General features: G+C 33.3%; 1 protein-coding gene across 4 annotated transcripts in view; it reads right to left on the bottom strand.

Annotated features, from left to right (window-relative positions):
- Positions 1-20139, bottom strand: part of LOC105142974 (uncharacterized) — a 170344-nt gene extending 150205 nt beyond the window's left edge. For 3 of the 4 annotated variants that reach the window (XM_087411570.1, XM_087411572.1, XM_011050917.2), the window contains exons 1-2: positions 19443-20139; positions 13151-13649 (exon numbers count right to left, since the gene is read on the bottom strand). In XM_087411570.1, coding sequence (XP_087267696.1) covers positions 13151-13463 — 313 coding nt within the window. In that variant the 5' untranslated portion in view covers positions 13464-13649; positions 19443-20139. Of the gene's footprint in view, positions 1-13150; positions 13650-19369 lie in introns of all 4 variants that reach the window. The other variant, XM_087411571.1, reaches the window with a different exon arrangement.
- Positions 20140-27011: the final 6872 nt, after the last annotated feature.

The raw sequence follows: 27011 nt of genomic DNA on the forward strand, positions 1-27011 counted from the left end.
GTATCATCAGCATGTGTCTTTTTTAACGTCCACTTCGAGCGCATTGATGGATATTATATTGATTAATCTTATGTAATATATCGGTATCGATACGTGCATTCACGCCCCCATCGTCCTAGAAAATGGAATGATTACGGCAATAATGAAGCTTACGCTTGCATCTTGCAACCTGACACCGCGAGACATCTCGAGAAACGTTATTTCGCCGTTATTGCATCGTCATTTTCATGCACGTGTGTTTCAAACGAGTTACACGGTTTATAACGTAGGTATACGCGGTTAAATCTCTAGTCTATCACACACATCAACGTGAAATCCTCGATGAAATCTAAATGAAGTGTGATATAGATGCTATATTAGATTCTGACTGGTACGGGATTAATTTCTAAACTGTATTAGCATTACGTAATGACACACTTCGCTTGTTACGTATTTTCATCTATAAATTGAAAGAGTAACTGCAATTTTGCCCGTTAAATATAATACGTAGAGTTGTGAAAATGTAATTAGATAATCATTTCGCTCAACGATCTAATCAGATTTATTTCGTATTATATATTATTCTGCTATAGATATTATTCTGCATAGCCTTTGGCGCACATGTATCTCAGAATGTTAATGCACTTCATCCCTCCAAGACAATATTGTAGTTATTTTATGGTAGGTTTCTGCTATAATCTAAAGTTATTAATAATTGATATTATATACAGTACAGGCCAACATTATACGTCACGCTGATGGGATAGTCATAAAGAATTGACTCGCATGCGTCCATTTTACATGCTAATTTTCAATGTCAGTCTTTCTAAGACAACGCCAGCTACGTATGTATGCGTATATGCAGCTAGAGTCTCTGAAGGGTTAAGAAATACGTGGAGCTAATATATATCGCGCGAAGCGAAACTGAGAGTAACAGGGATCACGACTAAGTTCAAAAATAAATCCACGTGGTTCGAGATTGATGTATAAGGTTGACGAGCACAGCGTGCGGCGGGCTGGAATAAATTATGTTAACAGCAGGTGTAGCTACGATGCATCTCTCTCACTCTCCCTTTCCACCTTTCTCTCCTTCACGTCGCGGAGAGAATCGGTGCGCAATGCGTAAGGCTAACCGGCGATAAACAACGATAAGTTCCTCCCACCTACGCGGTACGAGAGTATGAAAGTCCAGAATATGTGTACGGCAATACCTCCTCCTCGGGAGGCAATTTCAATGAGCTCGTGCACACAGCGCGCAGCTCAACGTGCCCGCGAAACTGATGCATAAATACCTATAAATATGACACGGCGAGGCCCGAGGTAACGTCGCATATTAAATTACATTCTTAAGCAGCCGGCACGCACGCCAGGGACCGGACTGTATGGCGCGCATCAAGTCAGCGGGGCTGATTAAACGCAACCACGGAACTGTGCTGCATCGATACAATGAGACGAATGGAGAGAGAGAGAGAGAGAGAGAAAGAACCTGGCCGATGAGTGAGAGAAGCAGAAAGATGATCGTTCTGGATATTCCCCGGACGTGCCATCCTGATTCAAGCGATGTAAGAGTTGCCGGAGAGATATGGAGAAGGAAGAAGGAGATACACTGCGAGGACGAAGCAAGAAACGAGATGGAGAGGGAGAAAGAAAAAGAGAAGGCGAAGAGGCATACACCACCGGAGGCTAGGGATGCTAATTATTCTGGTTCATGCGAGCAATTTGTCGACTACCCAGGGAACGTATGTTTAATACCCGCAGGGCTCCCGAGAGCCCGGGGGTATTTACATCTGCGGCGAATACCGCGGCTATAACGCCGGGTACGTTGAGAATTATCGTCGGGATTATACAGTGTGCGTTTCGTATGCGAGCGAAAGCAAAGGCCCTCCGCGGTGGCGGAATCGCGGAATAGGCGCTCGCGCATGTAAAGGTAGCAATCTCGAGAGACGATGTGCACACGCGCAAGGAGTTTTAACAGGAACCGGTACGATTTTCCAAGCTGAGTTTCTTCACCGGGCCGTCTGTTATCACGCGCGCGGACTCGTAACGTCTTTTTCCTCCGCCCAGGAGAAATTATGAACCAGGTATTTCGCTGAGGCTTTTCAACGCTGTATTCGGAGTATTAATGTAATTCACGGAACATGCATTCACGGAACGAACGCTCGTGCGCGGGAACTGCGCTTCGATTATCATAAGTAATATTGATTTCATGCTCGGCAGCATTTTTCTCAACAATTATGACGACACACGGAAGACGGATCGAGTTTGATGAAAGATGTCTATTAATTTAATAATATAAAATTGTTTATGAATAATTATTTTTATATATTGCTCTTTGTACTTTTAATATGTAAATTCTACTTAATTCGTATGTAAAAATTCGTAAAAAAAAAGAGGAGAGAAGATATTTTAAAATATATCTTATCAAATAAATTTACAATTAAATGAACAATCTCAAAATGGAACAATATCCGGATCTCAAATTTTTATAATATTATTTACTGCACTTTCAACCTTATCATCGCGAAGATTAAAAATAAAGTAAATAATATTATAATTATTTTATATTCTATGAAAAGAGAAAATGACATAAAGGAATAAAAATTTTATGAAGAGTATACCGTGAAGGATCGATAATTATTCTTGAAATACATCCGCATTTGTAACTTTCCAAATCGGGGCCATTCTCGTTCATCCATAATAGTGGCAAAGGCTTTTCGCTAGAATAGCTATCTGCACGATGTACGTAGGATTAACAGGATCTTCTATTTTGATTCTTCCTCCTGCTGCGAGGAAGATCGCTCCAATTTCACAGTGGGAGCACGTGATGTTAAATCGTGATTGGTGATATACTTCATTCGCCGGAAGCTGGGATTTAATCGTTCCTCAGAGTACAAACATACATGATGAGCGAAGAAGAGAAAGGAAGCGAATGAAAATTTATTGCATCCCTCCACTCCTCCCCCTCTCCCAACCAATGAATGTGTGTTATCATGTCTTAATCTGGATGTTTAATTAATGAAAACTCGCAGACGTTTAACGATAACTAGAACTGATATGGTTCTTTTTCGCTTTTTTGTAAAATCTTATACAGAAAGAAAATTTCAAATTTCTGCGTTTTTTCTTAGATAAATTTCATTAATTCGTGCAACTTACTTATTGATTTTAGTTAATCATTTTTTCGATTTATTACAAATACACATTCCTCGTAACCAGCGAGAGGGGAAAGGAAGGATGGAGATTTATTGCGTTTGGAGAATTTGTATTGTCATGTCCCGATCTACATAAATGTTTAGTTAATAGAAATCACAGTTTCACAATAATTTAAAATTGTGACAGTTTTATTTACTTTCATTTTTTGACAAAATCTTATAAAAACAGGAGACTCTTCATATTTCTACATTTTTCTTCAGGGAATTTTTTTTAATTCGTGCGGTTTATACTTATTAATTTTTGGCTTTAATAATCTGTCGAAATCCGGGATATAATTTCATAAATAGACATCTCCAGTCGAAAATAGCTGTTGCGAAAGACTCGGTCAGTCGTTCTCGATCGGAAATCAGTCTCGAAGGTATCGATGAGACGATAGGACTGTCTCAAAAATTCATGGGTGTGGCTATTAAAATCGGTTATGAAAGGCTGCTGCCATGGAGAGGGTCCAAGACGTGAACCGCGCGAGTTATAAAATTCTAAGAAGCTGGAATGGCCTTCTCTTCGTTACACAACACTGCCGCCGCGCCTCTTGTGTGCTCGACACAATAATTTATTTACCGAACAGCGAACATAAGCTCAATGTTAGCGCACGTCGCGGCACGCTAATACAGTGCTGCTCTCATGCACGAGAATTCACGCAGAAAAGCTTCTTTTCGCGCCTTGAATGAAGAATGAGACACAATAGACACAATAGCTCTGTGTCGACGAAGAGTACGGCTATTCATCTTCAAAATTTTTTTTCGGTAACATCTCATAGAAAGCGGTCCGAAAATACGTATTAACGTAAATTGAGTTGTTTAAAAGCTAAATGTGTTAATTCGGCTTTGATTTCTTTCTGCGTTAAACCTTTCATATGTTTAATCACTCGTTTTTTTTTCCATTTTGCAAAAAATACAAAGGTTGTTCGCCTTAATCGTCTACAGAAATGAAACCACGCGATGAATTCCACTCAAAATTTGACAGTAATCAGCTGAAAGATGCTACTTGTCAAAAAGTAATGTGACATGACACTACGAGTGCCTTTTGATAGATTTTCTAAGAACTTATTGACTTGCCCTCGTATCATAGTTCAAAATCTAGCCACTATTGAGTTTTGTGTCTATGACATTTTTTTATTCACTACATTATAAATTACATTATATGTGAAATTAATTCATTTCGTCCGGATTCGATTTTTCATATAATTAAATATAGAAAAAGTATGGGGTTCTTTTTTACATATAAATAGTTTTGATTTTTTTCTGTTTCTTATTATAAATGAACGATTCATGTAATGAATACATTAAAGTATTAATCAATTGCTGGATGTATTTCAAGGTCCAGCTGTCACGTTTCCAAGAACTGCCATTCAATTTTCTCAGTAGCATAATCTTCGACTTGTGCATTGCAATCAAATGGGCTCAATGTATGCCTGTCCTTTTTCAAACCGGTGTTTATACTTGTAACTTGGATTACTTTCATATGCAGCTACATTTCAAAGTTGTTACGCCGTGTGTTGTATCGATGACGTTATCGATAAATATCTCAACATGCAATGATGCGCGATTAAAATCGAGATAACAAAGCAAGCGGATTAAAAGTAACTTACAAGAAGGACGTATTTAAGTGTATTTCTAAAAGTCGCGATATCCGGCTAATAAATGTCATAAAATACTACAAAGACACTAAAGTGCTGTCTTCACGGGCGGTGATTATAGCAATTAAAATTATAATCTGTGGACACGCAGTCGCATAAACCGTTCGCGATGCTAGCCGGCGAGAGTAACAGTATATCATTAGAAAGACATCGCAATAATTCGCAGACATCACGGCGCGATGCTCACTCTTCCGTGAAAAATTACAAAAAGGTAAACACTTCTCTCTCGAAAACCTCACAGTAAAGTAAATGTTATCGTCTTGAAAGCGAAAAACTTCTATCCGTAACTCTTCTCTATCTTTCAGACCGTAACTATTAAGAGTATATTTAATCGCTTGGAAAATTGTAGCTGCGCGAAATACAATTGCAATTGTGATAGTAGTGGCGAGTTAAAGCTATGCACAAAGCCGCGGACCTGAGTCGTCTTTTAACGAGGTAATACTTCCGCGAGATATCGTTTAAAAGCTCTATACACAGATTGGAACTCTCCGTTCAAAGTGCAAAACGTAGGCGAGAATTGCGCGCAAAGTGCTTATCGAAGTAAGACTAATGCGAAATATACGTAAGCGACAATTAAAGCGCCGCGGTTTTCGCTATTCACGTAACTACCACGCATTCAATATTTAAATAAGATAACGATAAAATATGCGTCATTGCGTCAATGAATAAGATAAAACGCGGTCTGAAAGAAAAATTTCTTACAAATAAAATCAAGCGTAAGATGTAATTATATAATTCATGTATATATCGTATTTTATACACGCCTTTTCGATAAATTTTTATTTCTCGTAAACTTTATCAATCGCAAATTCGATTTATATCGTATCGAAAGTCTGTGCGAAGTATGATCTTCCGTTTTGCGTATCGTCCGTATATAAGGATCAAGTATTTTCGCGGAGGCAAGTATTTTCAATGGCCGTGCAAGGCAGTTATCGAAGGACACTAATGCAAGGTATAGGTAAACGACAATTAATGCTCCGGTAACTTTTTCGCGATTGCTATAATCCCATCGCGATACCTTGGCAATTGCGGAAACCCGTGGTTCCTCTGCATTATCCGTTAATACGCTAATTGATAAAAATCCACGATTGCTCTTCCACTGTGTGTATGCTCGGCTACATTCAACGTCGAGCACTTTTACTCGGCGATGCCTGCGATCGCAAGTTTATAAACCCTGGACATCGAGAGATTAACGCCCGATTAATTAGTTTCGCCCCTAAAATATTCGTTATACATCTCGAATGTATACGCTATTCTCACGCGAAATTCGAGTGGTAAGAGTCGCGGTGCGATTCTCTGCGCGCGAGATCGTAGCCTGATCATTGTTTCTATATATACGAGAAATAAAATCGGAAATCGCTTCGATTTTATTCGCTATAAAACGCATCTTCCACGCTGCTCCGCGCCGTAAAGCGATCGTCTTTGCGTCTCTCGGATGGAATTCTCTTGCGGTCGTAAAAGGTACGGGAATACGCCCCTCGCGGTTAATACCGGCGAGACGGTGATGCTGAACTTTCGATTTTGCGCCTCCTTCGCGTTTCCGAGATTTATGCAAATCTCGGAGGTGCGCGGAAGACGTATGGGTAAAAGAAAGAGGGAAAAAGGAAAGGAAGGGAGAGAAGATGAATCCAAGATCCGCGTGGAAGTCCATATATACGAGCGTTTGCGCGCGTTCACGACGTATTTCTGGCTGTAAATCAACGAGTTATGCATAGAGAAGGCACAGAGCGCGGCCGCCACTTCCGCCCGACAACGTTTAACATTTGCAACGTCCTCTTCTTTCCTCTTCACCCACTACTGAACTCCGACATTGCGAGTGACTTAAGTCGCGCTCGAGGCTGCGTGTAATCGCTCGGTCATGATGAATGGTCTCCGACCGAGAAGTGCTGTAGAGTATTGGCGATAGGGTGATGTTCTTTGTTATTTATCGAGACGCGTTTAATTATCATGCAAAGGTAGCTCCAAGCTCCATAAACTCATTAAGTCCGCGTTAAAGCCGTTGTTAAAGCGTTTATACGCAACATCATCAGATAACAGTTTGTGGAAAAAGATTCCATGCCGTGAGAATTTCTTTAAAAAACGTATTTAAATTATGTAATAACAATAATAATTTTATTTAAAATATTTAAATTATTATTATAATTATTGCACAGTGAATATGTATGTCTTTAGTTAATATACATCTTTAGAAAATCAATCACGTGTGATTAGTGATTATTCTTATATAATTTAGAATAGAAAAATATATTATATAAATAATTTTTTATTCTAAATTATACCTGATAATTTCAGATAAATTATACCCAAGTTTGAATTAATAGAATCAGATATTAAAATACATCGAGATTGTTCAATAGAGTGATCTTGCAATTCCAACGTTTGGGACTCTTGAAAGAAAAAAAAAATCAGTTCACATTTTTTCAGAAGAATTGTTATTGTATCATAAGTTTAACTAACAAAATTGTCGTAATTTTATTCAAATTACCGCTGTAAACTGAAGCCGATCTAATATTTTTTTTTTTTTTTTCGAAGCGGCACTCCTACTTTGTGATAAAGTCACGAACGCGCTTTCACGATGTATTTACTCGGCCGTAAAGATACATCCGTTTTTTTTCTCCATCGTGCGACTCGGACGGAGATCTGAGCGCATAAAGTCAAGTCTATGAGCAGCTGATAGACAACTCGATCCGGCACGACGTGAAAGAAAATGATCCCGAGCAAAGGGTCAAAGGGGTTTAGTCGTGGCTGCGGCTCTACTCACGGAAATCCTCTTCTCAAAAAGTGTATAAAACAAAACAATAAAATTGCTCCAAGTAATACCAGATATTGCGGCAACATCACGCGGCTATCCCGCTTGTGTAAATTTCAATAATAATAAGACAACAAAGGAGGCGTAGTGTTGAACTTAAACCCGGTGACATAGGATTAAAAGTATAATCCCATCGACTTCCACCACCGCCTATACCAAATCTGTATCTTCTATACATAAATACTCATTACGTATCGATTAATATCAGCAATAATAACGGAATTTACTCCTTCGTGATGCGATGCGAAACGAAACAAGAAACAAAGTCTAATATATAAGACCCGAGTAGAAATATTTCTCGTAAAAACTGATTACTAATCAGAATCTAGCCATTTTTTGCTAATTTTTTGCTAATGCAATGAAATTAATATCAATGAAGATTATAAAGAAAAAGATACGAATGACATTCGTAAGTGGGCTTAAATGTAACATAAATCAAAATAATTTAGAAGAATTGTTAAACACATTACGCCGTAATTCTTACCCAACTTGCCAAAGTGTGCAAAAACATTCTTATTTATCAACAAAGCTTCGTATAATATTCGAGTAATGTACGGAATAGACGGAACAGCTGGCGAATTTGTATATTTTGGAATAAAAAATAGCTTGATCAATATTTTCTAAATTTACATATCTCATTAAATATATTATTACAATTTAATGTTGACGGAATGACATTGTTTCACTCTAATTCAAAACAATTTTGGCCAATTCTGTAAAATGATTTGTGAGTCATTTGTACATAATCCATTTTGTGTAGCAATTTATAGCGGAAATAATAAACTTGTAAATAAGATTTTTTTAAAAGAATTTATACAAGAAATTAATCAATTAATGTCGGAAAAATCAATAATTAAAGGAAAAGAGTTTACTTTAAAATTCATAGATTTATTTGCGATGCACAGGCTCGAAAATTTTTAAAATCAATTGTAGGACATGGAGGATATGGTGCTTGCGAAAGATGTGAAATTTATGTACTTTAGGGATAGTATTTTAAGAAAAAAAAATTATAGAAAAGTGGTATATCTATGTGATGTATCTTGTGAGAAGAAAACTGATCAATTATTTCGTTATCAGCAACAATTATGTCATCATACTGGACAATCACCTTTACTTTCTATTGAGTCACCAATAGATATGATAAGAATGTTTCCTCTTGACTACATGCATTTAGTTTGCTTGGGTATAATGAAAAAATTATATTTAGATACGTGGTATTTTGATCATTGCGATAAAAAATTGAAGCCATCTTATCGACGCGAATTAGATAAAAGAATTCAATGTTTAACACAGTGGACACCATATGAATTCCAATGCAAGCCGCATTTAAATTAAAAGTTAATTTTCTTTTATAGAATAATATCTTTCCTATTTTGTTATTATTTATAAATTTGATTTTATGTAGTTCTGAATAATACATAGAAATAATGTAAATATATATAATAATGTAAAAATATAACTTTATATTGTATTAGATGTATATATGTACAATTATACTGTACTAAAAATAAATATTTCTTTATAATGTAATAAAAGAAAATAAAAAATTTTCAAAAAAAAAAAAATTAACATAATATCCTTTTTTGATTAACATATTTTAGAAATTAATATCGTAATAAATAATAACAAATAATAATTAAATAATAAAAGTTAAGAACTGAATAGAAAATGGTTAGAAATTGATCATAAATTTATCTAAAAACTGATTAAACGCTGGTTAAAAAATCATTAGAAAGACTAGTTACAAACTGGCTAGTTTCACTATCTAGACACTGCCGAAACAAGCGTCGCCCAAATTGAGACGAATCTAATCTAATACTGGTCAAATACTAGAGAGTAAATAATATTCCTGGCTAATTATTTGCTATATTCTAGCTTATTTTCTATAGAAGCGTTTTCTATTAAGAGAAATAGTATAGGGAACGATTCAAAAGATTCTTCATATAATACAATAGTATCAAATAGTATTTATATAGCTCTAAAATGAAAAGAAATTTAAACTGATAATTTTTGAAGAAAAATGGAGAGAGAGAAAACGTATTCGCCAAAAATATGGACACAAGAAACGACGGTATATGTCATATCAGGCAAATAGACTCATATTTTTGCAGAAAAAATATGGCAACAAGTCAAGTTATCATGCGCATTTACTTTTAAACGTGCCAAAATATTCATTGATAATAATGCTAAATATTAACGCAAAAGTTAAGAGTTATTGCAAAAAATGTAATGCAAATGCGTCAATCTCAATCGTGCAAACAAAAAATCAACTTGTTTCGAAACGTGCAAACGAAAATCTATCGATTGAGACCTTTTAGATCCAATTTGCGCGAAGTTGAGGGGCTAGTGTGAAGTTAGCCCTCCCCCCTTTCAAAATTGTTTTTTAAATAACTTTTTAACTAGAAATATACAAACGAAAATTCAAAATGTGCAAACGATGAGCAATCGAATGAGCTAAAGAAACTTTATTATTTAAAGTTGGGGGGCTAACTTCACGAACCGTCTACGGTTCGACATATGGCTTATGATTCATCTACGATGAAAATTTTTTAAGTAAAATTTAAGCTTGAGCCTCAAGCCGAAAGAAATTGACCAATCACAATCAAATATGAGAATAATCGACTAGTCAATTTCTCAATACGTAAAGCTCAGTTTTACATCTTGAAATCTCACTGTAGACGCTCAAGGCAAAAATCTGACTTACAGTACCGATACTCACAAATAATTATAGTTATGGTAGCTGATTAGAATTACGATCGGATTATATCACTCTAATGTATCTTATAAATTTAAGATCTTCGTTCTCTGCCTCGGTTGTTCATTGTCATTTTTATAAAACAGTCCTAAACTTTCGCTGCTGTCTCGCGCGAGCAAGCGAATTGCGCTTATCGACGTAATCTCGTCCCACGCCAGTCCAAGCATTTGTAATTCATGGCAGTCCATTGAAAAAAGTCAGACATTATGTTAATACGAGCGGGGTATTATTCACGGCCGTATGTCACTGACCACCTACCCGTTCCCGGCGTACCTGAATAATACGTTAACGCGCTGCATTTGTCTCTTCTAGCACGCGTTTTCCTCTGTCTTTCCTTCTCCTTCCGTGTAAACCGAGACCAGATTTTCTTTCTTTCTTTCCACTTTTCTCGCCGTCTATTTTGTTCGATCGGTCGATATGTCGAAGAATCGTCGCTAGATTCGCATACGTTTCTGCGCACAGACATTATCACGAGCGTACTCGCGGTATTACAAGCCGGGACGATATTAAATTATAATTCGCGACACGCTCTGCCGCGTTACCTCATACTTTCCTTCACTATTTATAGGCCGATGCTCGCTCCGCTCGTTCGTTCGTACTTCTTGCCAGCGAGAGCTATGAACCGGCGCCGAGAGAGCACGCTAACACTCTCGCGAGCGCGATTACGGCCGTGAGAAATCGTTGTTGCCAGTGTGGCAGATGCAACGTGTGTGGATACGCCGCACCCGAGAAAATTGAAACGTTCCTATGTAGATTATGCGCGAGGCTGCGTCTATTTCTACGCGTTGAGTAATACCTGCCGAACGGTCTTTCTTGCTACATCATGTCGCATTTTAACTAAAATATTGAATATTGCATTTTACAATACTTTACAATATTTTACTATTTACAAAACAAGCAGACATTAACAATTAAAAAATTAAAATAAATCGCAAACGTTACGTTTACTTAATCAAAATCTATGATGGCAAAAATGTTCGATTCATATATTAATTAAATTCATAAATTGATCTTTTTATTTTTCTAGTATTTTCTTGAGGAAAAATCATTATTCAATCTGTAATATTTTTTTTTTTAATTTTACGTCAATGTTTATTATAAATCGTTGCTCGAACTCGCGTGTGATTTACATCGTTCTCTGTCTCTCAGAATAAACTTCATTGTTAAATGCTACCCACAACCATCTGTTACTTTCTTTTTGCGAGTTTAAGTTAAATTACCACTGTGCCTATAACTTGATTATATACATACATATGTAGTTAGATGTGAATAAATACACGGATAAACGGGATGTATATCTTTCGCCTTCTCGAATCATGAGGAAATGTCGATGTCATATATTATACATATATGTTACAAAAAAATATATGATTGTTTAATTTATCTTCTGATCACTAGATACTAAATAGAACATGGATCTCTTTCACCAATCTCAGTTAAGCTAACCGATGATTACATGAAGCTTATTCATCTAACTGTCGGTTAGCTTAACCGAGATTGGTGAAAGACACCCTATGCCGTGAATAAATTCATATGTTAAATGAATATCATAAATATTTTTAGAGTTAGAAAAAACATTTGAATTGCAGTTGTTTGCGAAGAAATTTCTTTCTAGTCTTCTATTAGTTGTAACATACTGCACATGCTCTTATGCAATACACTGTAATCGTTTTAATCCCAGATTGAGTTTCCGATACAATTCCGCAAGCACAATCGATCATCATGATCGATACGCTGAGTCAAAGGCCGGAATGCGACGGATAGTTAATTCCGTACAGCGTGTATGATTTGCTATTCATTAATCGCATTTTTCGTCCTGTATTGTATTTTAACCTTTTAATCACTTATTTTAAAAATGTATCAAAACAGAATTTTATTATTATCTATACATATATATATATATATATATATATATATATATACCCTCACAAATTGATATATTATATATTTCAGAAATTTACGATTAATAGAAGTAATTATACTTCTCTGATTTTTATTAAAAATAAAATTTAAGAGAATTTAAAAGATTTTTTATCTTTTCCAGAATTATATAGAAAAAAAGACTGTTCTTAAATCTACCATAATATGCTCGTATATAAGCAAAAATATTGCTTAATTTATGATTGATGGAAAAATATATATAATAATATAATATTTTTATAATAACATTTTTTGTATAATTAGAAATAAATGATTTATTATATTAATTGTATATAATATTTTAATATTTAATAGGAAAAATAAGAATAAATTATAAATAATTTGTTTTAAATCATAAAATTTAATTGAGTAAGAAAATATTATTTAAAATTATTAGAAATAAAAAATAATGATAAAATAAGTAAAAAATAAAAAAATAAAATAAAACTCGTATATAAGTTTGTATACAAGTTTTGCTTCAAAGATTTTAATCTTGATTTGATTGAATTTATGTTGAGACGTAAGTATTACTTTGCAATTTGAGACTTTCTCCATCAAAAATCTTACAATACAAACTCAATCAAATCAAGATTAAAATCTTTGAAATAACAATATTTTTGCTTACAATATTTTTGCTTATAAATGTACAGATTATGATCGATTTAAAAATAGTTTCTGTATATTCTTTCTTTTTTCTGTATATTCTTGAATTAACTTTGTTAAATTTTCTTTGTTTAAAAAACGAATGCCTGTCTACTCAATCTCGTTTCTTACTAAACTCATTTACGTAAGTAAGAAAATATAAGCAAATCCACAGCATACTGTCTGAGATTATACTCACCAGGATAACCTTCCGGGATGACTATTTCCGGTCCTACTTTGACGTCGTGACGGTAACGATGCATCAGCAGTGTAGCCGTGACTCTAAGCGATCTCTGCTGTTGCTTATACAGCAGTATCGGCCTTCCACCAGCACCTTCGACCCTGACCACTCTTGGCAATGAGAATCTGTCCAGGAACTCGCGCAGTGGCATGAAACCACCGCCGGAACCCGCGGCCTCGGCAGTTGCCTCTCTCGAACTCGGCAATGAGTCCTCGCCAGTTCCGGTGGCCTCGCCGCTCGACAACGTTGAAAATTCACCAGTTGACGACATCGCGATACAGTATCTCTCACAGTAGTTTGCACCAAACTCGCTTTTTCGTTTCTTTTACATTTCACCAATCCGCACGATGGAATGCATGCGCTTCACGTTGACGAATAATTTTGCTTGTTTTTTAAATTTTTTATCAGAAATCAGATGTATCACTCTTTGTCTGCATACTTGAAAACAGGACACTGCCTAACATGAAAATAACTCGTTGTAAAATAAATTTAACAAAATAATCGTATTATGGCAATCGTTTAAAAAAAAAGATTTTCGATCTTATTCAAAACAATTCTTATAACTGTTAATAACTTTAGAGCATTTTATATAATGCGATGAAAAGAATTTCAAGAAATTAATATAACGGAAGTACAATAGATATAGCAATTCTCGCAATAACTACAATACATAGCTCGTTTTCTATTCTCTGTCGGAACAATGTCGGAACAAAATGCTTTCTTTTCCCTTTCCCCCTTTCGTCATTTCAACCACCCTCAATGAAATTCGTCATTTCGCGAGGGATGACAGTCTTGACAGTGATGCGTTAGCGGCGAACCGCGCAAACAGATGAGTGATTACGCTTCGGGCATCTTGACGATGATGATGATGAATTTATGACGATGATTATCTCCCGTGACATACCAGTGTGTCGCCACTGGTGTTTGTCTTTCAGATGAGCGGCTCTATGTCGCGGAGAAACGTGGGCAGAATGGTAAAGCGGGACGTTCTGCTATTTGCGAAACGTCGCCTCCTGTCTTTGAAGTCGTAACAGCAGAAATGCGGCAATGCCGACAGAAAAGAAGATAACATGTATTAAAGTGAATGAACGACTTATAAATGTCATTATACAAAGTGTTTAACTTTTAGAGGTGACGGGTTTATTTTTTTTAAATCTTACAGCTTTTTCTAAGAGCAGTATTCTGTTCTTATTTCAAGATCGTTTCAAGTAATGTTTCAAGTAATACAACTTTTAATTAGTTTATGATATCTTAAAACTGTATACTTGAAACAGTCTTAAATATAAAACTCGACTAGGGTGTATCAACCCCTGCGATTGATCTGAAATTTTACATATAAATTGTTCTTTACGTAAGAAATAAAAAAACATATATAAACATAGTCTCAACGTTGGGAAATGAAAAAAATTTTTATATGGCAATATTTATTGACTAAAATTCGGACCGATTAAAGAAAGAGTAACCGCAAAAAGGTGGTTTTATCTTATATTGACATAAATCACAGAGAAGTTTGAAGATGAGGTGACAATAATTATCAAAGCTGGAAATGTAGAAAGAAAACAGATTTTCGCTTAGGAGTACGTGAACTCCTTTCCTCTCCTTTCTCTCCCCTCCAGCTGATAATAATTCTCTCTCTCTCTCTCTCCCCCCCCCCTCTCTCTCTCCTCAATCCCTGAAACTTCTTTGTAATTAATATCTTATTGTAGAGTTATCATTTGGCACACAATTCAGTTCCAAAATTGACCCAAAGGTCCTCCCAGGTTTTTTCATTTCACAAAGTTGAGACTATATGTTTTTTATTCCTCACATTGAGTAGAATTTATGTGCAAAATTTAAAGTTATAATCGCAAGCAGGGGTCATTCGGAACTACATCCTCGACTATAAATACCGGCTTAAGTAAAATTTTTGTAAGTAAGAATTTGTTATAATTTATTATTCTATCATAATCCTTGCTTCAAAATATAAGACTGTTTCATCGTCACTATATCATGACTTTTTCGGGCTGTAAAGATGTTGTCTATTTTTTTCAACTTCTTGTGTACAGTTCATCCTTTCTCTTTTTCTCTCCAACATGAAAAAAAAGAGGAAAAATAAATCTTGCAAGAAATACTAAAAAAAACAAGCCTAAGGTTAAATAAGCATTCCGTATTACATGATAGGTAGTGTACATAGTAAGAGTAAAAAAAAAATCTTAATAAATAAATAAATCGAAATCTCAATCGTTTTCTGAAATATAAACAGTTTTGTATGTTAGTATCTCATGACTAACTTATTGGTTTCTATATGTTACGATATGAAAAGAGAATAATCTTTAGTATATTATTTGATAATGATGTACAATCATCAAATAGATTCGCAATCACTGATTGTAATAACAACTAGCCAATTATCGGTAAAATTTTTTATTACCAAGTATGGAATGTATGGAATGTATGGAATGTATTGACTGAGGCAAAACATGGTTTGTAAACACAGTAATAAATCTTCACGTCACATGCGACACGTAAAAGCCAATAAAAGTTTTTATTCTTTGATTAACTTGTGACTAGACTACCTAATAATAATATAAACATTATTTTTTCAGCAATGATTAATCATTAAATGATGATTATTGTAACTTTAAAATTATTCATTACAAAACTATCAGTTTACGATTAACAATAGCTGGAAAAGTACAATTTTTACATTATCGTCAAGTTAAAACTAATAACCACTTAAATTAGTCAGAAAATGAAAAACCGCGGACCTAAATCAGATATGATACTAACAAAATTGTTTGTATCTTAGAAATGATTGAGTTATGTTTACGACCTATGTTTACTAAGATTTTCTTACTAAGTATGATGTGTATTAAATAAATCCTGAATGTTTTCTTTTTAATCTTGTACATCACAACTATTACTCAATATTATCCTAATCTTTTTAATTGATACCTTGATATATTGTTAAACAAAAATATCAGTTTTACTTTTGTTTCGATTTATTTCATTCATTAATACTACTCGCTTAAAAGCTATTACTCATATGCTCAATCATTATACTTTCTCTGAGCTCTACAAAGATTTTTGCCTCTAATCCGATTCACTCTCCGATTATGTATCCCGGGATTTTCACGTAATTAGGAACGATGATTTGTATCTGTTAACAGCTCCGAGAGCGATGTGAAATATAATTTATTCATGTTCGCTGTCATACACATAGTCCATAATGTACTTTCTTGAGTGACTTGCACCTGCGACATTCCACGGCTACGCGCATTCGCGGCGATATTACGTACATTGCATACAAATGATGAGAATTAATATTCTACATATGTAAGGTATGATGCGGGAGGAGACTACTACAGACATTATCCGCGATTCCGGTCATGAATACACATGAGAATGGGGGAATTCTTTTTCTCCTAACCTTCTTCTTCGACTTCTTCCTCGTTATTTAGATAGAATGTCCTCCCCAGTGCAAACTTCTGTAATCGCCATGTAATGGGGTTTTAATTACCTGCAACTAAAACGATCGTGACGAAGACATCGTGAATTATTACGACGACCGGTTATGACGCGTTCGCATCTTCGTACGTTTTTCTGTATTTCTTCGTCATTTATTTGTCTTACAGATCCCCCGCATTTTAGTATGCACCAAGGTATGTACCTTGTACGCGAACGAATACTTGACTATTCCGTTTGTGTGCAAGATCTTTTTCAGAAATCGCGTTTTTTTATTTTCTGCTACATACGTACGTATATAACGGACAATTACGTTTCAACCGAAATTTTCAAAGAGACTACAAACTGTGACGAGAATAGCTCTTTTGTCATTTGATTTCACTCTCTCTAGACTCCTATTGTCTGCAGCTCAAAGATGACGTTCGTCTATGTATGATAGACGTTAAGTGTTAAAGCGTCCGTTTTGTCCAACATGATGTAAGTAGACGTAAACCTGACAAGAAACGAATTATGAGAATTCGTGGTATCGAGTAATTAAGCTATATTCATGGAGAGCTAAGCTAAAAAGCCTCACCGCATTTCTGTGCATAATAGATCGTACAAAGTGAAAGTACAGATTTAGCAATTCCGCCCATTAGTGGCTATTCTAAGCTGCAAATGTTTTATGTTTCTACGCGTGGTGTGTGTATTGCGAACATCTCTGACGTAATTTTCCTAACAGAAGACTTATCGTACCGCCAAGCACGTAACCCTACCAGCGATTTTAATCAAGCTTATGAAAGTTTCTGCGTTGCGCGCAACTTTCTAATGGTATGATGATTAATTAAATATCAGAAACAAAGCAGGAGATTTTAATTTGTGTATAAGTTAATAAGAACACCTTCCGTGAGTGGATCTAATTTGCTTTAACAGTGAAAGTAAATCGTTCGAGAGTCTAATATCGAAGATTATTAATCGCTACTAATTAATATTTTACACGTTTACAAGATATAATAAAATAAATTAGCAATTAAAACAATGTTATAATTCGGATTCCAAATTTCGCGCGTATAATTAAATATAATAAAACGCGTAACATTTAAAGTGCAATTACAAATACAATTTATAATAATAACTTAGTATATAAAATGGTTCAAAATATTTTGATGTTATTATATTTTTATCTATTATCTTTTTATTTTCTCATAAAAATTATTATTCTCATAAAAAAAGTTACAAACAGATCTAGACAGAAAAACTATTAATTCGAAAATGATGACAAATATGGCAAAATGCCATCAGACTATTTTGATTCTTCTCGATAAAATTTACGAGAAAGTTCCTAAGCATTGAAGCCGTATCTATTACTGTTATTAAGAAAATAATCGCAACGTCTAGGCCAGTATTTAGAGTCGATTCTTATTTCAAGACCGTCTTAAGTAATATCTTAAATATTATTCTATAATATTTTATCTAATATAACTCTCTGATTGGTTCTTAAGATCATACTTAACGGTCTTAAATATAAGATGAAAATATTTGACTATGAATACCGGCCCTAAAGTGTCTAGACCTGTGCGTAACTCTTTTATTAATGAATGATCGATGTTCATAGTTCGTTCTTATTTTAAAATCATCTTAAGTAATGTCCTAAGATGCTAATACCGCTCTGCGATTTAATGCTCTTTTTGTGTTAATTTATTGCTTTAACCCCGATTTTATTGTTCTAATCGTTTAGCAAGAAATAATTTTTTGCTGACTTGTAATAAAGATAAAATTCACATTAAAAAAGAAATAACAAAAACAAAAATACTAATACTATAATTTAATGCTAATTATATGTTCATAATATAAATTAGTTTAAATTTCGGAGCGATATCCTTTATGGAGCAATATCCTAAAACAAAATCACCTCATTTACGGAAAACAATCTCTATTGTATCGTACATATCCCTTTTGCTGTAAAATCGATCAGCAAAATTTCATAAAACTTTCTGTGAAATATCGTATATTGTCCTACAAAATGTATTGCATGCAGACGATTTTTGTACTCCATCTCTTATACGCGAAAACCATCCAAAGCATGCATACAAGAGAGAAATACCAAAAATAACAACGATTTCGGAATTTTTTTCATTGTAATCCCGTTACTGATTTTATTACTCGCAAAATATATATTGACGATTTCATTGTTCCACTATCATTTGTAGAAAACAGTAGTAAAAAAGAAATAGTATAAACTATTGATATAAAATATATACAAAACGAATATTTTAATGTTTATTTTATTCGTTTTTTATTACGAAAATATTTACACGAAAATAAAGAGTTTTTTGTGCATCCGAACAGCTGAAGTAGGTTCTGATGGACTTTTTTATATTCTTCACAGAAAGTTTTTTCAGGAAATTCTGCTGATTGGTTTTACAACAAAAGCACAATATAAGGATTGTTTTTCGCAAATGAGATGCGTAACGACAACATAACAATTGTCGTTAAGAATTACAGTCATAAGATTCGGGTACAGATATTGTATCAATTGCGTTCTCTAAAAGGAAAGTAGTCTTTATCTATTCTTCGTTGTTTATTGCTTTATATCTCAATCAGCACACAATATTTAAAAAACATTTTTTAAACATTTAATTAATATTTTTACATTAAATAAATATTTCAAAAAATATTTTTTAAATATTTTTTTAATATTGCGTACTGATTGGGAGTCTAATAATATGAACAAAAAAACAAAATGATTATTACATGAGGTCTGCCTTTGTTTCTATACTGGACTGCACTAAAACTTTCTCTCTTTCGCCAAACTTCAAATACGTACCTATTTCACTTTAAGTACACTCTAAGCGTATACTAGTTGAGTCACAATGAAAACAGACCTATGGATGAATTGCACTTCGTCATAATACGTCCCATTCTAACCTCTCTGCATGCGTTATTTCCACAATTTTTGAAAAACACAATCGCTTTACTCGGATCAGGTTCGAGTAAAACCTGTTCACTGTAATTATTCTTCTCACCTCGTCGATCATCAAAACTTAACGAAACTCCGTATCCATCCAAAGCGTTAATTCGTCAATATGAAGCATTCGTCTCACACGCATGTGTAAGCATGTAAACCCGATGCACGTGTCGAGATCGCCTAACTTATTGTTAGAAGAATCCGTAACTTCATAAAGATATTACGAGAATGCTCCGAATATCGTCCGAAACGATGTGTTGAAGCAAAAATTCAAAATCACCAATTGAATTCTTTCACAACTCGAACGTGATCAAACTCGCTCGAACGCACGATTAAACAAACGCATAAACTATCACCTGGAATTTTCGGTATCGACGGAGATTTCCGAATGAATCGCTCGGCTTTTCTCGTAGGATTGTACGCAAGTCGCAAACGGCACTATCGACCCATCGAACGACCGGTCGATCGAAGCGTAGTCAGGAGCTCAACATGAAATGCCCCAACACTTCAGACGAGATCGCGCGACTAAAGTTTGCAAACTGCAGAGACGCAGCGGTGCGCTAACGTCGAGTCGTGTCTCCCCACTTCGTCAATCCCCAGTTCAAATAAACTGTATCGCGCAGACTCGCGTGCTTAAGAATCTTTCTCTCTCTCTCCGGGTCGCCAAGTCTTTTCCACCTTTTCCTGCCGCGATACCGCGCGCGACTCTTTTCCTCGCTATCAGCTAGAAACTTCCGTTTCCGGTTGTTTAATTTCTCGAGTATAGCAGAGTTGGGCATGTATTAAACGTAACGTATCATACATGGTTTTTATGTATTATACGTACATTTTATATGAATTATACATACAAGATATATGTACGTACTCGTATGTATTATATACATGTAGAAAATGTAAGAAACTACTCGCAGCTTTAAATTACCTAACTCTGTGGGGACCTCTTCGACCAACTCCGATTAACTTTAATTGTTCATTGGAATTGACCAATCGTATTTGTCAACGATAGATGCGATTAGCCTGCTAATTCCAATGGACTAACCGTCGATTAATCGGAGTTGATCAAAGACGTTTCTATCAATATAGATTAACTTTAATCTCAGTCAATCAACTTACTCTTTATCTTTTTCTTATTCTTAAAGCTAGAAAAAGGTGAAGAGTTAGTTGAATCGACCGATTAAAATTAAACTGCATTGATAGAAACAGGCGAAAGTGGCAGCCCGATATTTTGCATGGAAGAAAATTCACATGTTGAGAGCGTTCGCAGAGATCTCGATGATATTTGTGTATTTGCAATTTTAATGCTAAATAAAATAATTCACATGGAAAGAACGGTTTTGCTGAAATATCTAAAAATTTAGCTAGACGAAATATTGTAAATTGTATTGGACTGAAAATAAATTGTATTGGAGTGGAGCAAATAATTATGTAAGACTCAAACTGAATTGCTAGAATATCAAAATTGTTTACAGCATTATTTATCATACTTTTCTACATAATTATAATATTTTTAATAGTTCAACAAAATTATTTTCAGATATATCTATCTAAATTTTTAAATACTTTAATAAAATCGTTTTTTTATGGGCACGTAATTAGAAGTATTGTTTAAATAGTTGCAAATCCCTTAAAAATGTATTAATTGTATTTATTAATTGTAATAAAATGAAAAATTCTTTTAAAAATAAAAATAATCAATTTTTACATTGTAATAAATTTTTTACATTATCTTTGAAAATAATATAATACAAAGTTTAGAGGCAATTTATTAGAACCTAAATAAAAAATTATTTTAATAAAAAGTAGATAAATTTTTAAAAAATAATTAAGATACAATAAAATGGAAAAATTTTCATTTATAATATAAAATTGTATTGTATATATTGTATTGTATAAATATTGACCTTATTAAACTGTTTCACATGTATATACATTCACTTTTATATGGAAAGTATAAATCCAATTCCAGTCACTCTCTGCAGAAACTATACATCTAACACATCTTCAATTTTTTTTTAAATTGTTAGTAAAATAGAATAATTGTAATGTAATAATTTAATAAAATATGTTATATAAACATTGCGAAAACGTCATAGAATCTATTTTTATTATCCAATATATTTTAAATTTTTTAATGAGATCTTAAGTTCTAATCCCCTAGTTGACGTAGATATCTTTAATTTTCTTTACTTATTCGCTCAATTTTCTGTTAAACTTTTGACTTGAGCAAATCAACAGCAAATCCGTCTGATTTTGATTGGAAATCAAATTATGAGCGTGATATTTACTCACATAATCAATGGTTACGTATTATGAATCATGTGTAACCAATAACTGTGTTGGTACCCCATAATTTGAAATTTCACATTGAATCCAAGATATCCGCGACTGGTAACCTTCGTATACCGTCATGAAATTGAAATGCCAAGATTATACACAGAAAGAACAATTTTATTAAAGTATCTAAAAATTTAGATAAACAAATAACTGGATTACACTATCAAAATAATTATGCAGGACGTTCAAACATAATGAACACACAATGCTACCAAAAGTTCTAATACTCTTATAACAACTAGTGCGAGCGTTCTATGCATAATTATTTTCGTTGCCTTTCTTTATAAGAGATACAACTTGAAAAGTTAAGTTTTTCAGAAAAGAGAAAAATTATTTTTCGAAACTGTTCTTTTCGTGAACAGAAAATTATTGACTTATAAAGTAATATCAACAAAAGTAATATATTCTTAGAAACAAATCAAATGTCATTATATTACTATTTTCGCGCTAGTGCGTTTCTTTAAAAACAATAATTAAAAGACTAATTTTTTTGAGTTGTAACGATTCTGCTATTCTACAATATTATAACAAATTCGGAATAATTTATCGAATGTGACATAACTCGAAATATTACCAACTTTATATTTACCTTAATCGGTTAAAATGATTAAATTAAAAATAAATTTTTTTTTAAACTTCAACCAGCAAAACTGTTTTAATTATGAATGTTTTCTATAGAAGATCCCCTTTTTGTTTACAAAAATGGCACAATTAAAATTTATTACTCTCGTAAAATTTTAATTTTTCTAAAAATCTTAAGAACAATATGAGTACTATTTGATAGACAAACTGTGAAGTTAATAATTAATATTAAACTTCATTTAATAATAATTAAACTTTGTTTATTTAGATAATTAATGGAGGATCTTTACCTAATTTATTCATTCGAAAGTTCATGTTTTGATGGTATAATAAAATTATTTTCAAATCTATCCAATTAATTTTTTAGGTATTTTAGCAAAATCGCATTTTTCCGCATAATTGCGTAAATTTCTCATTGATATCGATATCACTTATACAATACTATTGCATCCATTGCGAAATCATTTGACGTTGTCGGACATCTAAGATAGTCGGCAATTACAAGGACGCGCATAACAGTTAATACGAATTATAAGTATCGAAGTAATACTCGCTGATTTAAATGACTTACGCTATGTCCACCATATGTTCACTGAGCAGATGGCGTGCCACTTTTCGCGAATCTACAAGATGGACCGCTACGCGGCGTAACAATGATCGCGAATCAAAAATATCAATTTTTTGCTATCGCGGTTTTTGTAACTGTATCCAAATAAGTATGTCACGTTCCCTTTATTCGTTTCAAACTAACGTTTACTATTGCCGATGTTCGCAATATTCCGGACATCGGTCTCTTTCACGCAAATTATTATTTTATTATGCATTTATTCACGATGTAAACGAACTTAAATTATTCGAACTTGGAAGAAGATATGATATCTTATCTTTGATAAGTAATAAATCTCAATGCTTAATTGCATTCCCTTGAAAAGAATTGCGTATCTCGCGATTACGCAAAATTATTTATGTTGTATGGATGAAATATGTTTGGAAAATTTGATGAAAAAAGAAGTTTATAGCCAGAAGAGTTTATAGCACAGACTTTGTATTATACATAATGCTTAACGGCTATGGCACATAAAAAAAATTTAAGCAGTAAGACATAAGCCGTAAGAAAATAGTATTATGAAGTTGCTGTAACTTACTTACGTTATTGCCTTACAGTCTCTACTGTGATTGACTTATTCATGCTTAAGCTTCTTATGCACCATCACCTTAAAACATAGTGCATAACATAACGCGCGCCAATGCACAAATGTGTACATAAAGCTTTGTATTTTATTCTGAAAATTATTTTTAAAAAGCGATTAGTTTTATTAGAAAATTAAAAATTTATTGTCCGCTCTCAGTAACTCTTCTGATGCAACTTTATGCTTGCCGAGCGAGTAGAATGTGAAATTTTATTGTCTACATAACCATTGTCTACATAACGCCAGCCAATTAATACATAATGCATAAACATTCATTCTTACAATTTTTTCCACACATTTATGCACTAAGATAACAAGATAACAACAAAAAGTTGAGATGGAAATAAAAGACTCAGATTCACTCTCTTATGTATTATGCGTTATGCGAAAATTTATTATGTTTCGATCTTAAGAGAGGGATTTCCTTTGTTGAAGACCGTTTTTAAGATAATTTTTAAGATCTTTTTTTCAAAGAAACCGCACGGCTAATAGACTTTTCATTAGATATGAATTTTTTGAACTTACGAATAATCTGCTATTCCAATTTGCATAAAGTATGTCTTCTTCAAAAATTCTTCAAAAGTCAATTACTTATCTTTCAATTTATTGTTTTCGGGCCTTCGTGTCTCAAAGGAAAATTAGCGTTTTGCACGATCGGTAGACGTAATCTTTTTCTTGCTGCAATGCGAAAATTTTCGTTTTCTGCCGATTTTCATATCCAATAATAACATTATTTTCAAAATGGATGTATATCTTTCACTAAAAATACGAACGGTCGAAAACATTGCAATAACAAATAAATTTCAATAACTTTTAGGTCTAGAAGTAAATGATTCGGTACAAAACACCAAATTATTGCATTTAGATTTTTGTTATTACTTCGATTATTTGCACTTAAACATCTTATTAGAAGATATTTTAAGAGATCCTTGTATATTGGCATTATTATCTGTGGACTTATTATCGGGCTTATAATTATCATTATCGGTCTCTTTCAATTTTTCGGCAGATGTTCTTGCAAATGAGCGATCCTCTTTAAAACTGTATTGATTTCCTCTGAACTTTTTTTTGCCTTTCTAGTTTTACTTTTTATCTAGAATCTTTTTTATCCATTATGCATAAAAGTGAAACATCTGCAGCATTTGGAAGTCCGAGATATATTGCCATTACACTTGGAATTGATTTTGTCCTTTTATGGATACGTTCAATGTAGATGTTTTGTGAATTATTTTTTAGATCCAGATTGATAAAATTTTTTCCTCATTAGTCAATCAAATGCTTTAAAGCATTTACAGTAAGATTTTAACTCTACCTTACATTATAGGAACATATATATACATAAACCGTCTAGAAAATTGGACAAAAGAATTTCAAAATCCAAACAAAAAGTTCTAAATCGTTACAAGTAGTTTTAATATACAATATCTAGATGAAAAAAAGCGAAGCAAGCTCTCGTGCGACTCATTGTCAGTAACGACACTTAATTCAATCTTTATATTCAACCTCCTCTTGAACTTTTTCCTGATCTTTTTTTCTTCTGTTAATGCATAATTTTTTACTTTTTTATTATCATATTTTATAAAATCCAAATGTAAAAGTTCCGCTAACAAAGATGTAAAAGTGAGAATCTGTGCAAAATTGTTGTTTATTATTCGAAGGATCGTTTTTGAAATGTTACAACAAAATACATACAAAAATATAAAGATTTACTATAAAATTCAAACAATTTTTATTTTAAAATTCAATATGAGTACCTGGATACCATGCATTGAGATAGAAGAATTAAAACTTCACACAAAATTCTTAAATATATATTTTAAGAAAATAAAAAAAGTAAAAAAATTTCTCAAGAGATTTTCCCTTAAAGTTTGAAATTTTAAAAATAAATTTATTTGCACTAATTTTTATAATTTACCTGCTTATTATACTTTTATAGACGTTTTACAAATTTCTTATTGTTATGTTGAAAGTTTAAGATGCGTGTGATTTTTTTAGACGAACTCTTTGCGCTTCGTTAGCAAGTACTTTCACATGCCTAAGTGCACGCCCAGCTATTCGACAATTAGCCCGGAACGCAGGAATATTAATGTCTGTGTTTAGGGGAGAAACGTTGTGCGAGTGTCATTGTCTTCGTAATTGTTCCGCCGCGAAGTGATTATTGACTTGAGGAACACTGATTACAGCGACGAGGTACCAAGCACCTTATTGTTTCCTCCGCGGAGTGTTAATAATATTTTTTCGTTTTATACCGGATCGGGTCAAAGATCGGAGGAATATCTCTATGTGCTATAGAGCCGTTAGATATTTTGAATTTCATCAAGTGATATTGCGATTGTATTCTATCTTCGGCTCGTGCCTTACATTTACGGCCAGTGCGTGACAGTCATTTTGCTTCTAGACGCATTTGCACTCATGAATTGAAGTGAATAAGTACAACGAATAAATAATCTCACAACGATAATCTTAGTTTTCGGTTAATAATCGCTACTTTTAGAATACATAAATATAATTTAGAAATATAATATATAATATAATATACAAATATATGCACTAAAAAATATATTCTATTGTAATTGTATCAACAAGAAGTACAAACGAAACAAATTCTTATCGTATGAATCAGAATTCTGATTATTATAATTGATCAAAATAATATATCAAAAGGCTCAATAAAATCAAACAATAATATAAAAGAAGGCCTAATAAAAGTACAAGCCTAATAAAAATTTTTTAATAATATAAATAGTTAAATCATAAATAAAAACAATGATCTATAACAAATGTTTCGTACCCGATCGGGTCATTTTCAATGTTAACAAATTCGGTTATGAACTTACTTATAACATAAAATATAAAATCAAAGTTTTGCTCGGTTTTTGCTGTCAATTTGCTGTATAATTATGTATGTAGGCTTTATTAATAAAACATGAACTTATTGCTGACAAAAATAGCACCAAATTTTCAAATTTTGAGTAAATTTGAGGTCAAGTTTTCGGCAATCTGCTATCAATTTGCTTACTGGACATTATAATGGAAAGTAGTAATTAGTAAGTAATTTCAATTTTTAAACAATTTTGTATTACTAGTTATTATATATTTTACTTAAGTGAAAGAAAGAGAAATGAGAAGGTATACACATATACACACACACACACACACACACACACACACACACACACACACGCACACACGCACACACGCACACCACACGCACACACGCACACACGCACGCACACGCACGCATGCACGCACGCATGTGCGAATTCGACAATGTACTTAGTCTTTCTTTCCTTTTAATTAAGTTATTTGTGTCTATAAATTA

This window comes from Acromyrmex echinatior, chromosome 11, assembly GCF_024713525.1.
Source record: "Acromyrmex echinatior isolate Ae372 chromosome 11, ASM2471352v2, whole genome shotgun sequence".
Taxonomy (NCBI): domain Eukaryota; kingdom Metazoa; phylum Arthropoda; class Insecta; order Hymenoptera; family Formicidae; genus Acromyrmex; species Acromyrmex echinatior.